Source organism: Strix uralensis, chromosome 4 (assembly GCF_047716275.1).
Source record: "Strix uralensis isolate ZFMK-TIS-50842 chromosome 4, bStrUra1, whole genome shotgun sequence".
NCBI classification, from domain to species: domain Eukaryota; kingdom Metazoa; phylum Chordata; class Aves; order Strigiformes; family Strigidae; genus Strix; species Strix uralensis.
In genome coordinates this window covers 103,059,961-103,078,378 of record NC_133975.1, presented here as the reverse complement: position 1 = coordinate 103,078,378, position 18,418 = coordinate 103,059,961, and the positions used below count along the sequence as shown (strand labels likewise).

General features: G+C 35.8%; 1 protein-coding gene across 6 annotated transcripts in view; it reads right to left on the bottom strand.

The window, feature by feature from the left end:
• The window catches only part of NUBPL (NUBP iron-sulfur cluster assembly factor, mitochondrial), an 87,674-nt gene that overhangs the window by 59,197 nt on the left and 10,059 nt on the right, over window positions 1-18,418 (bottom strand). For all 6 annotated transcript variants that reach the window (XR_012628910.1, XR_012628911.1, XM_074868257.1 and 3 more), the window contains exon 4: window positions 10,994-11,084. Coding sequence is in view for 4 of the 6 variants with exons in the window: in XM_074868257.1 (XP_074724358.1) it covers window positions 10,994-11,084 (91 nt within the window). In the remaining 2 variants the exon portion in view is untranslated. The remainder of the gene's footprint in view (window positions 1-10,993; window positions 11,085-18,418) is intronic.

Here is an 18,418-nt window from a genome sequence, read left to right as displayed (position 1 = left end):
ATAACATGTAAAGAAGATTTAGCTTGATGAGATCTCAGTAACATCTCTAGTTCCCATTGCTTTCAGAGTTAACACTTTCTTCCCTGTTATCAGATGCCTACCATACAGCTCCAAAAATCCAACACACAACAGAACAGATTTCTTAAAATCACAACACACAGCAATACTATGCCACCTATGCTAAGAGATAAATAAAATACCCTTGTTTACAACTTTTCAGTAAGCTTGATGGCACTAAATAAAAGGGTGCTGTGTTTTCTCTGAACATACAAAATCAGATCAGTAAGATCAACAGAGCACCAATGAAATGTCAATAAAATGCCCTTTCTGGTAGGATACAAGTAGGACACTAGAAAAGGCAAACATACAAATTCATGACAGCATTACAGCAGATTGCTGATTAAAAAGAGTTCGAGGACTGGTCTGAAGGCTGGATTGTTATTCGTAGGGAAGAATGATGTTGAAGTCATTAGGATGGATCTTCTGCATTTTGTAATTTTTTTTTTTTTTTTAAAACATTCTCCCCCCAGAAAAATCAAGCCTTTCAGACTATCCCGACAAGGTAACCAAGTTGCTCCGTTCTTTTTCTCTAAAACGCCCAACACAGCTGTTCAATGGTGGCCACAGATGAGTGCAGCACAAAGTATGTACAGAGCTATACATACGGTTTTGGCTGGGACAGAGTTAAATTTCTTCATAGCGGCTTACATGGTGTTATGTTTTGGATTTGTGAAGAAAACAGTGATGATAACACAAAGATATTTTAGTTATTGCTGAGCAGTGCTTGCACAGAGTCAAGACCTTTTCTGCTTCTCATGCCGCCCCAGCAGTGAGAAGGCTGGGGGTGCAAAAGAAGCTGGGGCAGCTGACCCCAACTGACCAAAGGGGTATCCCAGACCATAGACACCATGCTCAGCAATAAGACCTGGGAGAAAAAGGAAGAGAAGGATGTTTGGGGTGATGGTATTTGTCTTCCCAAGTAACGATTATGCACGACAAAGCCCTGTTTTCCTGAAGATGGCTGAACACCTGCTTGCCAATGGGAAGGGGTGAATAAGTTCCTTGCTTTGCTTGTGTGCGCCGTTTTTGCTTTCCCTATTAAACTGTCTTTATCTCAACCCACGAGTTTTCTTGCTTTTACCTTTCCAATTCTCTCCCCATCCTGCTGGGAGAGAACGAGCAAATGGCTGCATGGTGCTCAGTTACCAGCTGGGGTTAAGTCACAAGAAGACATTTCAACTCTTGGCTTAGTTTTTAGAAGAGGGACTGTGAGAACACAGAAGGTGACTGATACATGAGAGCAAGCAAAGGCTTACATTCAGTCTTATCTCATCAGGTAAGTAAAGATCATTATTCCAGAAGATTGTGATGTTATACTACACCTCCTTACAAGGCATCATGCTGCTTCAGAAAAGCAAAGGTAGCTTATAATTATTAAATGAGTATAGTGCATCATGCAACACCCTAGCAAATCTATTTTGAGCTCACTGACTGAGCGAGCACTAATGCAGAGGAGTTGCTCAGAGTTTTCAACTGTCTGAAATAAGGGGTAGGCTGGGGTTTTTTTACCATTTCAAAGGCAAAAAAAAGAAACCAAATACAAGATGAGAACACGAAGCTCAGATTTTCCTCCCTGTTAAAGATTTCCTATTGTACTCGGCTATTTTTGGAACTTGCCACTATAATGGAAGATCAGAGACTTCCTAAAATGATAACTAATTATTTTACCTAATGTTTGTCTTCAATAAATCTTAACAGTGAAAGTCACCTGTCTGTCCTAACTGTATTTTGGTCATCAAGCAAGAAAGCGGTGCGTTTAAGTTGTTCTAAGATGGGATATCAATAACTAAATCTACCCAAAAGTAGAACAATTGCACAATTTTCCAGTCAAAAACATCCTACTGAACTTTGCACGTGGATTTCCAAATGTTTCCAAAGACTCTACCAATGCAGACGTCTTTGCCAGCACAGACACCACTGCAAGCTCCCAACTATACTCTGAATGCATCTGTTTCCCGATTCTTAATTTTTATACAAGCCCTGTTTCTGAAACACCCATGCACCCAAAATGAACATTTTTACCTAACAACATGCTTCTGATGTGGGGAATTATTATCTCATGTTACAGATAAGGGAATCAAGACCTGGACTGTGAAACTTGCTGTAAGTTATTCAAGAATCCTGTGGATTTGAAGACCTATGCTATGTTCTCCCAAGGTCTGATCTACCAGATCCATGGCTCCAGTTACAGCATCTCCAATGTTGGAAAGCATGTAATGCACATCTAGGAGATCTAAACAGTTTAGGTGCATTGCTGGTTACATATTTTCCCTTGAAACTCCCAAGTATATCGAAAAGAATTAAAATTTTAAAAAGCAAACTGAGACACAGTGTACAACAGAAAAAGCTATAGAAAGTTACACTACATATTCTCTATAATACCTAAGTCTCCAAGTAACATTTTAGCATCAAAGCAGCACCTTTAAAAGTGTATTTCTGAATAGCTCATAAGTTTAAGTACTCCTTCATCTTTCATAGTATGTAATTTAAATAAAACCTGTTCTGCAATTCCTCTGCATACTTTTATCAAAATTTGAGCAAGTTGTTACTTTTTCATAGTTTATACAAAAGCTAAAAGGTTCTGCTGCTGTTTGCACAGCTCATCATTAGCTGAGGTTTTCATGACAAATTGCTATTTTCCACCTCCTCACATCTCAGTGACATCTCACTACCTGAAACACAGATGATATATGGCACAACAAAACACACAGCCACCATGCTAGTCAGAGAGAGACACTGCAGAATAGTTTGTGGATTCCAGTACATTAAACAAAATTATATGAGACAAACTCAATTAATGTGCCATACATACAGACAAGCCAGAACAGATTTTCAGCATGGTCACTTGTAAAATCTCAAAAATTTTTGCATCATCTGGTTTTTAATTATGTACAATTTCATGCTGCAGTGACTACAGAATACTCTATCACAACCTAAGTTAGGACTCCAACTTACACAGCAGCTTCTGTTAATCACAGTAAACAGTAACTCTCATATGGCTGTCACTATGTAGAAGTATAAGGAACTCATTTGCTATTTATTTTGAAAAATCACCTCCCAAGATCAACATTCTGTAATTGGAGGATCCAGGTTCCAGTCAAGGACACAAAGGCTATATGGGGTTTCCAGCAACAGGAGGGGGGAAGGACAGAAGGAAGGAGACATAGGACAGGAAGAGTAACAGAGAGGTTGGGCTTTACTTGTGTAAATATAGGTGTCTCCTGCCACTCTGGATGCCTTGGGGAGCAGAGATTGGTAGAGGGCTAGCAGATTTGACAGAGGGCATAGGGGAGAGCCATACCTTCTGAAGGGGCAACTAGATGCCAGACACCATACTCCAGTGCGTTTAAAGCAAAGGCAAGTGTGGTAAAGGAAAAAGAAATGCAGCGGAGGAGAGGGGGACAAACAGCAACAGGGCCCCAGGTCATTCTACAATAAAACACAGAAACGCTAACCTGTGTCAGAGGGGAAAGGATGCTGTCACCAAAAGAAGCTTAGTCAGAGTCACAAACTTTAAACCCAGAATATTCTATGGCAAGTGACAGACTAATTGAGGCTTCAAGCTTGATTTCACACTGTTGTAAGTTTATTTGCAGGATTGCCCCAGAAATATCGCAATTTGTATTTTAAGCTTGAAGAGCTCCACACAAGGAAGGCTGTGATTTCCCATTACACCCCACACTAACAGTGTTATCTAACCACGAACACATCACAAATACTTAAACCAAAGCAAACTAGCAGTGAGACTCGAAGAGCATTATTCAATGCTCACAGTTCAACTTTAAGAAACAAATTCATTAAGAAACACAACTTTTTCCAAAAGATTTGCTTCTCATATTTAGTCAGTCTACCTAGCCCATTACCCGAGTAGGTTTTCCACTTTTTATCCTCCTGATAGACTGCAGAGGAAACAAAGCTCTGTAAAAGCTTTTTCATTAGTGGAACTGTTTTGCAGATATGACTTAATCAGTTCTACCTAAAAGCAAAAGAACTAATTGCTTGCTGGAAGACTGTACTTCAAAGACAAGGCTGGCACAAGTAAACAGCACAGTGATTTAGTCATATTTTTGTTATATTTTAAAGCATTGCTGAGTTATTAGGTTTAGAATAGTAACACAGGTCTCATTTTAAGTATCTTGCCATTACCTTTCATCACAAATGTCTTCCTTACAATCGCTAAAATAACCCACATTTTGAAAAGCCCTCAGATCCCCATGGAGCCAAAAAAAGTTTATTTATAGTGGATCAAAAGCTCTATTAGACTAATTCGGGTGGGTTCTTTTAGTTAATTATACTCAGGAGGAATAAGACTAAGATAATCTTCAGTTCAAGGCTTCTGTCCTGACACACAAAACCTCTGACAAGGCTCATGTTATCTGTAGCACGCACTTGCTTCCGTGAGGGGGGGACCGCCCAAGAAAGACACATAACCATGTGACAAACAGCAAAGCAGAACGAGGAGAAGCAGGAAGCCGAGGGGCAGACATTCCCTACATGTTACCTTTAATTCAAGATCTAACTGCAAAAAAACATTCCAGTTAACTAGGGACTTTCATTGATTTCAAAGCAAAACTATGGAACTCAACACATTTCAGTCGATTCAGCCTTTTTAGGTTCAATATTGTAATCAAGATTCAAAAAACAAAAAAAAGATGCAGGTGAAAAGACACAGAAGAAAAAAACTGTTCAAAGGATTATGTGCCATTTAAAAGAAAAATAAAAAGCACCTGGACACTGGTAGATGAAAACTACTGTAAACATGTTGATTCTCCACTTTAAAAAAAAAAAATGTGTTTCTGTGTATATTAAATATTCCCTTTTGCATTTCACATTATTCCCCTCATACATCCTTCTGTGATTTTATTCTAATTTCTTCACTTGTAACGTGAAGTTCTATGTACTTTACAAGATTATGACCATCAACTAAAGCGAAGAAAAGAGATACTAGCTTTTAAACTCTGTCACTTTTAGCCTCTAGTTACTATAAGAGAAGAAAATACATTTTTCTACTTTTGATTTATTCCACTTCATTTCTTTATTCTGAAAAGCCACTCCATTGTATTGTAGAGAAGCGGAAGGAAAAAGGGAAAATACACTGAGAAACCCACAAAAAAAAAAAAAGAAAACATGAAAGTAAAATTGCAAGGTAAAAATATTGAGAGAATTCAGAATTAGTTACAGTTCTTTAATTTTACTTCTAGCAGAAGAGAGGGATGGAAACATTTATTTCTCTGAAATAAGCAAAAAGGTAAATGTGTTCAGTGTACAAAAAAGTAATTTCTTTTGTTTATGTATGTATAATGAAATGTGTATCTATCATGTTACTATAATAAAACCATTTTGCAATTCATTTCCAATTTGTATAAAAGTTGAACCAGACAAACCATCTGTATCTCTAAGAGTAAACTTCATAATGTAATAAATATTCGCTAGCCATAATCCATATCGAAACATTTGTAATTACTGCACTGCAAGATTAACATGAAGAGTAATACACTTCTGCTTTCCAGTACTTGAATTTTTTCAGGTTACACTGTTCCAGTAATTTATATTGCAATAGCATTTAGTAAAATTTGATTTGCCATTTATCTGAAAAAGACGGCTCTCAGTAAGAGGCTTTAAATACTACCCTACATTTCTCATCTTACACTTTTTTGCCTTATTTTTTTTGTAAATGTAAGTATGAATTTATGTATAATGAAGAATAAAATTTTAATAAATTAACTGTCTAGAGGTTTTATGTTTTTTAAACAGCAGCTAACAAGTGCGTGCCTATAAATAATTCCTTGCAGAGTTGGGTATCCTCCACCTCCTTTCCCTCCCAAGTAAAGGTCATCAATGTTTTTCCACAAGTGAATTCAACAATAGCTGAATGAATCCAATCTGAGGTTAATTGTTACAGGCTTGAGGGCAATAGTCAAGGTCCAGACTAAAATATTTAACATTCGAGTATTCTTCTCATTTTCAGCTACCTCAGAACATCCAAAAGAGCCTCCAAAATATAAACCACAGCTAATTACAACATTCTGAATTATTATTTTGTCACATGTAAGACACATGGGACTACAGCCATCCATTCAAACTGGGATAAGACATCACCAAAAGTAAAACCAGGGTTTCAGTTCAGACTTCTCTCAAAATAGAATCACTAAAGCATATCATTAGACTATACACAATCTAAGAATCACTTCTTCACAAATCAAGAGGTAATGGCAATAGCAAATATGACTTTTTTCAAAGAATCAAATTTAGATTTTATTTAAACTAATCATGATGCAGTTCCACTAGTAAAGCATGAACTCTGAGAATACGAGCTATATCTTTAAAATTAAACCCCTATGTAAGATCAAGAAATTTTTTCATGGTTACTTCAATAACTACCCTACTTATATAACATTTTCTCTATTTAACTAGTCCACTCCAAATTTTCTATTTATAACCCTCAAATGGATGCACAACAATCTCTTGATACAGCTACTTCCAGCACACATCTTTAAACAGTTACAACAGATGCCATTTTAAATTATCATTTTCATTTATGAGATTCTGCTATCACAGTCTAAAGAGTAGCAGACATGTAAATGTGTCCCAGTGAAAAAATGCAAGTGTCCATTTCTGACTTCAGAATTTTATCAGTAATTTCATTTCTATAGCTCCTGCAATATTATTAGACTCAATGGGGCCAGACACGACTACTGCTAGCTTTCTCTCAGAAATTATTTTTATTCCAAATTTTGAAAATAAATGCCCACTACCTATCTTTTGAATATACTATTTAAGAAATAAAAAAGACACTGAGGAGATCAGAAAATGGCAACAAAGCTTTGAAATATTAACAGAGCACTCAACTATCATAAAGAAAAAAAGCCCACCAAAACCTCCATAATCATTCAAATTAAGTGAAGAAATGTTGTATTTATCTGGCAAAATGGCAATACCTTTTTGGTAATATAGTAGCTTTTACTCTCTGCCAACTACTTTAAATGGTGGATTTTTAAAAAAGGGAAAAAAAATTGAATTATGCAGATCACTAAGCCAGAAAATGGCTTTTAAGGAAATTATTTGGGGAAAGAACATAAGTATTGCTTTCGTTACTTGTGTTATAAGCGTTGCCCTGTGTATATATTGTAGCTGATGCTAATATTTATTCCATAGTTAGATAATCCTCCATTAGCTAATTAAATTCAGTTTTGAACTTATTAACTAATATTTCCCTGACCATTCAGTTGAAGTACTTTGAATGACACCCTACTAAATGTTAGTGAACTTTCCAGTGTACTACAGTTCGAAATTAAATTAGTGGAGTATCTTCCATTTATACAGACGCTCCTCACTAAGAACTCCTAATTCATTTTGAAAACTTGAATTATGGCATAACTACAATAATTTCTATTCAGAAGTAATAATTGCTGCATAGATTTATTCTGAATGGTATCAGGCATCCCTAATACCTTTTTCAACTGCTACATCTGAGAAAAGAAATGGAAATCAAAGAGTGCAAGAGTGCTCAGAATCTCCCAGGATTAATCTACAGATTCATTTTCAAATCCAGGCCTCACACTGAAGACAGCAATAGACTTTAAACATAATTTTTGATTGCTATGCTACTAAAAAAAAATGGGTTTGAATTATGTATTGTTATGCATACATTGTTAACGTACATCTTTAAACACAGAACTGCCTGGGTTTGCTCAATTATCGTACAAAGTAGTATTTGTTCAGAGTTTATGGTTTATTCTTGAAAACGTTGTAAGAAATTGGAAAATAACACTAAACCTCATTATACCAAGATACAAGGTTCATACATATTTTTCTATCTATACATGTACATATACACCTATATATACACCTATGATGGATCACTTCCTTGCAAGTCTATCCTATCTGTCACTTAAAGGAATCCTTGAAGTTCACAAAGCTTCCTACGCCCTCCAAATTTCTATTTTCACAATAAATCATCTTAATGTCAGCTACTTCGTCAACACTTACACTGTTGTTACTCTACAGCTTCATCAACTCAAGAGTTAAAAGCGCACACAAAAGTGAACAGAATTCCTGAAATACAAATTCTATCCTGTTATCATTCATACGGAATTACTACATGAGTTTCTCAGTAGACTTGTGTAATATGCCAAGCTTTTGAAATATGCAAATTCATTTTCTGTCAGTTAAAAAATAAGGTATGTTCTTAAATTCTGCTAATACTTGCTTGTACATTCCACACAGAAGTAGAAAGAATACATTTTAGTGATCAAAATGTCAGTGCCTGTAAGTCAACAGCAGCAATTGCAATTCAGGGAAATCCTCCCATTTCTTTCTATTACATCGAATTCCATATTTTTAACAACACTTGAAACATGTTAAGACAAAGGCTTATAGTGAATTCCCAGATGTATACCCAAAATATCTGCAGTCACTGAAATTTATATGCAAACAAAATTGAGCTGCCCTAATATCTGACTGAATATACTCTTAAGTTCTTGCATTCCTAGCAGGTTGATTTCTATGACCATATGAAATAGTCTGGGCAACATGCTTCTTATTTGTGGCTCATGACATGGATTTAAATTTGGTATGGATTGATAAAATACACAGCAAAATATAGAAGAAGTTCAGAGTTATCCAATCAATTTTTCAGACAGTGAGAAGAAAAAAAATGGAGAATCAAATTTTTACCTGATCTCCTCTGGAACGTGGTCACATAAAAAGGAAAAGAGGAGATACAAAGAACACCACAACATAGTCCCTTTTGTGTTCATATTGTATCATATACTTCAAATGCAAAATTCATACAAAAAAAAAAATCTGTTACAGGAAGACACACCCTGTAAGACACATACACTCAACGGGGTCCAAAGTACAGGAGAAAGTAAGAATACTTCAATTTCTACCTCGAAGTCAATCTCTACTGATGATATATGAGAGGGTTCAGTTATTTATTTATGACACAACAGAATTAGCCTCTGACTTCAAAAAATAAAACAAACTCAACAAATAAACCAAGTACTCTCCTCCTATCTTAGAAATTAATCTAAATAAAGTCTGTATTTGTAAGCCAGATACTTAGATGTAGAAAGTACTCAATTTGACAGCTGCCTGCATAAGCGCATGCAGTGCATCTGTATATGGAAATATATTACTTTTTCTTTATCCAGAGTAGAGGATATAAGCATAAGGAGAGAGAATTTTATTTATATTAGAAATCCTAAGTTTGACAAATTAATTTTTCAGAGGCTAACGTTGCAAGCTCAATAACCACCCTTTACAGTTATTGGCACTGTTTCATTCTGCATGCTTCATTCCAAGCGAGAATGTATACAACAACCACCACCACAACACCAATACACATGCACTAATTAAGATCAACTACAAATGGACATTCTGCAACAGCAGAGTAGATGTAAAGGGATGGAACCCCCCTCCTACGAGGAAAGGCTGAGAGAGTTGGCATTCTTCAGCCTGGAGAAGAGAAGGCTCCAGGGAAACCTTGTAGTGGCCCTCCAGTACTTAACGGGAGCTTGTAAGAAAGGTGGGGACAGACTTCTCAGTAGGGCCTGTTGCAACAGGACAAGGGATAATGGTTCTAAACTAAAAGAGGGTAGATTCAGACTACATGGAAGGAAGAAATTTTTTTACAGTGAGGGTGGTGAAACACTGGAGCAGGTCGCCCAGAGAGGTGATAGATGCCCCATCCCTGGAAACATTCAAGGCCAGGTTGGACCGGGCTCTGAGCAACCTGATCTAGGCGGAGACGTCCCTGCTCATTGCAGGGGGGGTGGAATAGATGAACTTTAAAGGTCCATTCCAAACAAACTCTTCTATGATACTATGATAAATAAACAAAGATTATGGCATGAGAAGGAATATTTAACTTCCCTTTTACCTAGCAATTAGTGCCCACAAACATTAATGAGTACTTAATTATTCCACTGAAACCCTTTTGTATATTATCTCAGCTGGTACACATCCTTGATCCCTCCCTGTCAACAAGTACTGACAATTTATAATTTCTTCAGTAGGATCCTAGTACTTTTTAATGTGAAGGTCAGGTGTTACAGTGTGGGACTGTTTTGTCTGTGGTTACGTGTTTTTAATTTTTACCATTATATGCACTTTATCACAGGACGAGCAAAACAAAGCACTAAACAAATCCTATTGCCTGTGTCCCTACCATCCCCAAAAAGTACACTCCCTATACTCAAGCATCACATGAAGAGGGTATCAGGATAAAGCCATTCCTCAATTCACCCTTGGTTGGAAGTTAAATTTTTGAAAGGTAAAAAGACTTGATGCAACCTTTCTACTTCAGGTGTTTCTTATTTCTCTCCAGACTCTCCTACCTGAATTTACTTTTCCCCAGGCCAGAATCCTTCCTAGGAGAAGAAAACTTAGGAGTTTTGTCTACTGTCTTTACCTTCTGGTAGTGAAGTCAACATCTGCATCCCTAAATACACAACTTCAAGCAAAAATTAATCAAATGGCCTGGAATGTTTGGCTGAAAAAACACAGATCAAACAGAATCATTACAATGACATTTTATACAAGCTACTGTAATAATCCTTCTCTTATTTCCTAGATTAGTCAGGTTTTTTTCCCCTATACAAGTGGTTTTTGTTTTTTAATTTGGAGGTCTTCTATAGTGGGATCCTGTATATCAAGTTTAAAACTACTGACAGTAACTTTCCTTTCCTAGCTACCCTTTCCAGTGTCTCTAGTAATAACCCATGAAACTCTCAAAGCCTGTGGACCAACATAAAAAAACCCACAACCCTGAATATGCTCCTAGTTGTACAAGCTTGTGAAAAAAAAAAATATACACTAAGTCTTCACCTTCTGTTTGCATCCCTTCTGTGCCACACTAAGGAAGCACCAATGAGTGGTCCATGATCATCCCTTTACAAAGACAACAGCAAGAAAAGTCACTTCCACTTACTTGGTGTTAACTCTGGGTTTCCTTTTAAGTTCATCATCTTTGGAATTGAAGGTCCATATATGTCTGCATCAAGTAAACCAACTTCTTTTGTCTGTGTAAAGAACAAAAAATAAAAAGTATTTGTCAAAATGTCTGTATTCCTTTACAAATTATTAGTTGAGCAAAATTTCAAAACTACTGATAGAAATAAAAATACAGTCTTGATTTTAGACATTATCACTGTTTCCTTTCTCTCTAAATGGCAATTGAAGCATGAAATATAACAATATCTCTACAAGTTAAGCAAGATGTCTTCACAAAACCTAGATTATCCATACACAGAATCCTCACTTGCACATTTTCTTAGTTACAATGTAGACCACAGACTTTATACTAAAAAACCATTATAAGCAATGTTCTCTGTTTTGTGTACATTTATGCAGAAACAATATTTTAACTTATTAAAAAAGGTATCAAATTTTATTGTTAAAAAAACCAAGCAATGTTTGTAAATGTATTTGAATTCATGCAATTTGAATTATACTAGTGACTACAAGGAATGTGAAAAACAAAAAACATACTGTTATCTTCCACTTAAGTGGCCAGAGTAAACTTTTGCAGACATCTTAAACTGAAATGCAAGTCTCTGAAGCCAATTAAGCAGGCATAACATTTTAATCAAGTGCATTTACACAAAAATGTTAAAAAAAGGTTTGTTCAACTACATATGGTACATTAGGCAATAAACTTTAAATAAAAATTATTTCAACTATGTAGTCTAGACTTAGAAGATTCATTTCTATATGCTTTTTTATAGATATACATACATATTTTGTGGAAATTAAACTATTTTTCCTACAGATGGCAAGACACACTACCAAGTTTTGCAAATTAAGTAGTAAAGAGCAAGCCCTTTAAAGTGCTGAACGTCAAGTTTCTCTAATATAAAAAGCTAACTGTATTCAACATTTTGCAAAATTGCAAGCAAGTATATTTAAGGGCTTGTTTGAAAGGTTAAAGCAGCAATGGGAGCTTTTCCAACAGTGCCGAATCAGACTGTCACTGTTAGTGTTTCAAAATGCGTGCTTCATTTTTTGGATGATACTTTCATAATTTGGTATCATATATTAAGTCATTTTGTTATCACAGTTTTGATGGGAAAGATGGAGAGAAAGACAAAGGCTCAGTGATAACTATCAAGTTTCTGATTAGAAGATTATAACAAGGCTTTTAATGCAGCATCTCTACCCTTGAACAGAATTTCTGAAGATGAAGTATATTCTGTGGCATCACAATCAGTTTGTTTGTTGGATTTTTTTAAAACAGAAATGCACCTGGATTAAAAACCTAGGTATTCAGGAGAGTACTTCTAAATAAACCTGAATTTCAATTAAGAAACTAACTCATAGAAGCCTGGACACCTGAGAATTAAGACTGACCCTTTTTACTACAACATATGTCATAATTTGAGTTTGGGAGTTTGTTTTTCTGTGGGAGTTGATTTCTTTTTTTTCTCTTCTCTTTTTTTAAGCTGTTGATATTGAACCCTGAAGACACACTTAACGGATGAACAATTTGAAGTGCTAAATTTACCTCATATAAGCCAAATGCATCTTAAATTTTACAACTGAGAAGTAAAAAATGTATTACCATACATAATCTACTATGTACTTTGAAAAATAATTTTTACTACAAAAATCAACCAAATTTGGATTCAATCATTCAATATACTTTTTTATTAAACAGAACAAAGCATATGTAATTACATGGATTACTTTTTAACATTTCTTTACAACATCTTGTGAAAGCTATTACAAAAAAGTTCAGGAGTAACTCTGACAAATCATTCTCTTCTTGCCTACTGTATGAAAGCTGCAATTACAACAAGATTGAAAAGTCCCATTTTTATGTTAGATTTCAAAGACATCAACAACAGCATTAGAGCTTCTTTGTTCCTGTACGAATGCATATTTTAACAGCTTAGAAAGATTCATGACTCAGTCCCTTTATCTGTGTCAGTAGCTAATCGAACACATCAAAACATCATCTAAGGGCTGTGCCACCTAATTCCTTCTCAAATGAAAGTAAATATTTGCAGTAGAACCTACACAGTGTTTTAAACCTGACTGACATCCTTTCCCTCAACTTTTGGAGGGTATTCCCCCAGCAAGGATCATGACTATCCACTGACTGACTGACTACAATGATCTTAATACTCACTACAGTTTTGTTTTCAGCCTAAAGGGACTGAAGATTTAGGATGATCTAAATTAATCAGATCAACTTCATGACCTCCTGGGCATAATCAGATCTCCACCACCACAGGACAGTTATTCTTAGGAGTCAGCAGGAAAATGTATCTACAAGTGTTCCCTGAAATGAAGAACATACACATGCACACTGAAGAAAAATATCCCTCAATTACCTAGGAGGACTTTGCAAATTTTGGTAATCCAAATCATAAAGCTGATCTTTGTTTCAAGCTAATACAATAAACCTGACAGATTCTCAAATTACACACTTCCTCAAAAGTAAGAAGATGCCTGTTTCCGAGATACACCGTTCATGGATATGGTTCAATAAAACAGTTGTCTTCAAACAGAAAAATAATTAACAGATTCTCCAGTTTCTACAACTCATCTTAGTGAACGCACAAACATTCCTGCAAGCATGGTGCTTTTTACAGGGTAACAGGAGAAACATCTTTTGGCAAAACCTCACTAAAGATAGCTCAAGGTAGGTTTCTTCTCCTTCACCAGGCAATTCAACATGTTAGGTAAAAAGAGTTCGTACTGCCTAAGAGTAACAGCTTATACAGAAAGCATTGGCCCAGTAAGCTAAGGTTTTGAGTTTTGTTTCTCCCAACTATTCCTGCATTTGCAGTATATAAGCATCCCTAGAATACTAATAATAACATTTTACTCAAGGTTTAATTATCTTGGAAAAGCATTATGGCAGCTACCAAGGGATCTTTTAAGACAGGCACAGCAAAGTCCAGATGATCTCTTCCAGCATTTCCAATGTTTTAAATCCCCAAGAGACAAAATAATTTGCACACACCTGGATGCTACCACATGAAACTGTTAAATCAGAATTACCAACACCAGATATTTCTCATGCTGGGTGAAATTTAACCCAGATGCATGAGTTACAATAATAAAAAAATTAAATTAAATTTTAATAAATTGTGTTTTCACCCATATAACCCACACCTCATAAATCAGCACATCTTTCAAAGTACTGCTGTATTAAAACAAATCCTAAAAAACATGCATAACATCAGACACAGGCAAAAAAGAACATCTGGGCAGAAGGAACAGATTACAGGGGAACACAAGCAGGACCAAGAAGGCAACTTAAAAAGAAAGAAAAAAAAGCAGCTCTAGGATTCCTCTAATGTCCTCTGACATTATTTTCATATGCATATATATCTCACACTCAAAGCACATCCAAGCACTTCTTCTAAGTGTTTTCCAGAGCACAGCACACACCACTGCTACAGCCACCCTCAGCACTCTGCAGGAAAAGGATTCAGGTAATACAACTCCACCACCTTCTTACAGCTGCGTTTTCTCCTCATGAAAATATTTCTACCCTGCGCTATTAAACAAATAGCATTCCATCTCTTCAGTTGGCACAGCAATAACCAAGTTCAAAACAGCTGTTCTCAAGTTAACATTTGTCCTTTTCCTTCCACCTGCCCAGCTGCAGAAGAAAGTCTGAATCAATCTTCAAGTTTACTACACTTGGAAAATACTTTCTAGAGACCTGTATTTATTTGTTGTTTTACTGCAAGTTCTGAACAGCTTAAACTCTGAAGATAAAACTGAAAATGTAACCATTCCCATGGGATTTAATCATGTACTTCCATGTCACTGGAAGCTACTTTGAAAAAAACATACTCAACTAACACATGCAGAATTATCAACCTCTTCACACAGACTAAGATCCTTACTAATACTCCATCAGGCAGAGAGAACACAGAATTAGAAATGTATTGTTGGCACATGAAAACACAAAAGTACTCTCTTGGTCTATTCAGCAAAAAGTGTACTTAAACACTCACAGATGTTCACATTTACCTTTTTATCAGTGCTTTTAAGGTCTTCCCCCCTCTCTACCTAAATGCTCTCTAGCATAGGCTAACTACTGCTGGGATTTGCTCTTTCTGCAGTACTGGTACTAGCTGTCATTAACCCAAGACCACTACAAGCTTGGTAAACTCAAGACCACAAAAAAAAAAAAAAATTACACCATAAAGGACTGTGGTAAAGAACTACAACTCCTCTTCTTCTTCTGCTTTAATATCACTGACTACATCACCCTTTTTACTTCTCTACCGTTAATCTTCTCAACTAGATATTAATTTGCCCAATTAGACCTCACTAAAGATTTCTGACAAATATTCAGCATAAGGTACATCTATATAATCACTGCATCTCTTACCACAGTACAAATACAGTAAAGTTTTCATTCCAATTTAGAAACTTCTCTCACCTACACTAAGAAATGAAGACAAGTTTTCACAGTCATCAGGTATAGATTCTGTATTTACAAGAAAACCAAATGCTACATCAATAGATAAAGAAGATACTCTTGTATATATCCCTGAAAGATGAGAATCCTACAGCTTCATTTTGTGCAGTGTACAAATTAAAGGCATGGATAACCTCACTAAAAAGATCCTTTCCTTTAACTTCTCTGGCAAGATTCTCAACATAATTAAAGTTCAGTTTATCATTTGAACTGGACCACTGCCTTGTGAGCAACAGAGATTTGCAAGTTAGTTTTATTCTGAATTAATGATTTTCAAGCTCTGAACTTAGTTGTAATAAATCTTTTTGGGGGAAAAATTAAACTGAAGTTGTTGAAAGCCATATTAACACAGTCCCTCTACATACTGGCAGATAGAGGTCTTGTAAAAAACAGTAACTTTTGCCTCCTCTGCTTTTCCTTATGCAGATTCAAAATTATTCAATTGCTATTATGTTTGTTCTCTTAGGCAGGCAAGTTTTACTATACATGGTCCTCATACAGATAACATAGGTCCATGCTAATGACAAAATTATCTCTATCTTTCTTCCTGTTAACTATTTTAGCACACCTCAAGAGTTATTTAGTCTCTCCAACACACTTTTTTTATGTAGGTTCCCTTTTTTGTCTTTCAAATAATATTAACTATGAAATCAATCACATTTTCCAGTAACAGATTGTGCAACCAAATGCAACCAGTTCCATTCATGTATCACAGATGACACCTCCACACATAATTCTGTGTTCACTGGAGAATCTGGTGATATTCATTGATTTCTTTCAAGTTGCCAAATGCTTTATTGAGGAATAAGCCTGATAAAAGACTTCATGCCAATAAAGGAAGAGAATTTAAAAAAAAAAAAAATCAGCTCACAAAAAGCTGCTATAAATAGCTGTTAATCAACATAGCCTACGTTACTACTAAACATCCACAGACTGACAGCATTAATTTCATTTCTACTCATCTTTTCTGAGACTTTCTTCCATACTTGCTTGGCATATGTATCCCCACTGGGCATTAGCTGATGATATTCTGCTTTGAAGTAAACTCTGCAGACCACCAGCATTCCCTGGTGTTCAGCCTGGGAGGGATGGAGGCACAGGTTAATGAGCTGTCGTTGCTCTATAGGGTGAAGGTTTCCCTACATCAGAGCCACTCCCAATATTCAGCAGCTGCAGCCCATTCCAAAGACAGAAATTCCAGCTTTGCTAGGTGAAGGTGTCAGTTATTTTTAAAGCTGGTGCTCTTAATCCACCATCAGGACTCTCAATTTACCCTTTTAATGTCATTATAGATTTGGAACTAATCCCAAACTGCAAGCAGCAACACACAGGACAAAAGAGAACTTAAAATCAGGATAGTCTCTGGATTCCTCATTTGACATACTGACACACTGAATAGCCTCTTTTAATCCCCAATTCTCTAGCTCTTTCAGCTGCACACTGTTTAAGTGTCTAGCTGTAAACTGGATTGTGGCCAAAAAAGTACCACTGCAGTTTTCTCACTCTCTATCCTAGAAATGCAGACTTGTTTTAAACACTCACTCTTCTGCTGGTTTAAAAGCCCTGTTCCTTCATATGAAGATCTACTAATTTTCTGCCAGCTACAGAAATTGTCTGGCACTTTTTTCCACAACAGTCTGCAGTAGCTCGTAGTCAGATTTCTAAATAATCAGATACCAGTAATTCAACCTTGTTTGGCCTTCTTGCATATGATGTATCCTATCGGGAAAAAAAAAATCTCAATACAGCACCATTTTAAAAATAAGTTACCAAAATCCAAAACAGAATCCCAAACATTACTATGTCTCTACAGAATGCCTCACTGCTTTCACAGCATGCCAAATTATTATAAACATGTTCCACCTTTCACATCAGTCTCTGACATCTGCACTAGGCTTTCAATGACTCAAAGACTCAGGATGAAGGTAATTAACAACACATAGAATACTTCAAAAAAAATTTTACTAAGCATGTAGTCATTTGATTACAATAAAATACTTTAAGTGGTCTGTGTTGAAAAATACTTCTAATTTCACTCATTTTTTACTTGAAAAACAGTAAGATTTTTAAAGCTTTGTTTTCTCAGCCAATCTAGAAACTGAGCTGTCATTGCATGGTAACCCCAGTCAATTCTAACTGGCATCTCCAGCTTTATTGACACTTTTTCGCATTAAGAAACAAGCATGAACAGCTTATCTATAGCAATTAAAGTCTTCTGATTCTCTAAGCAACAAAAGTAAAGACGTCTAGAAATCAAACCCTAATAATTAGGAAAGCTGCACAGGAGGAAGACAAAACAGGTCAAAACTTGCCTTCATGCTGTAATTATTCACTGAAGGAGACCATCATTGTCTAATTCCTCTAGATTTGTTTGGTCCCCCACATGGAATTTTTTCCTTACCAGAAAGAAATGTATATACATTGTGAAGTTATCTATTAATGCAGCAGTCTAATATTATCTTTTAGACAACAGTTTAATTACAAGAGCCAAATAATTGGAAAAAAGCTGGAATGTAAAGAAAATAGGGTGGATGTATTTTGATTAGCTTTAAAATTAATGTGCGTTGTTTGATTAAATACATATTCTGACATAATTAAAACTAATTTTTTTCTCACAATAGTGAATTTACATGAAGACTCTGCTCATAATTACATAATTTCTATGGTGTAACTTACTATATATTTGTGAGAGACCTCTCACATGTGTATAAAAGCTAGATATCCATGAGTTTTCTGCTTTTAAAAATTAAAAAAAAAAAAAAAAAAGAAAATCTGCTTTGTGACATCTTGACTGTGATATTGCTTGAACAAGCGCTTTCATTGCCAACCATCAACTTCCCCTAGCTTTATTTCTAAGACATGGTGTTGGGCCTTTCACTGCCCAAGGTACGTGGGGAGAAGCACTGCGCT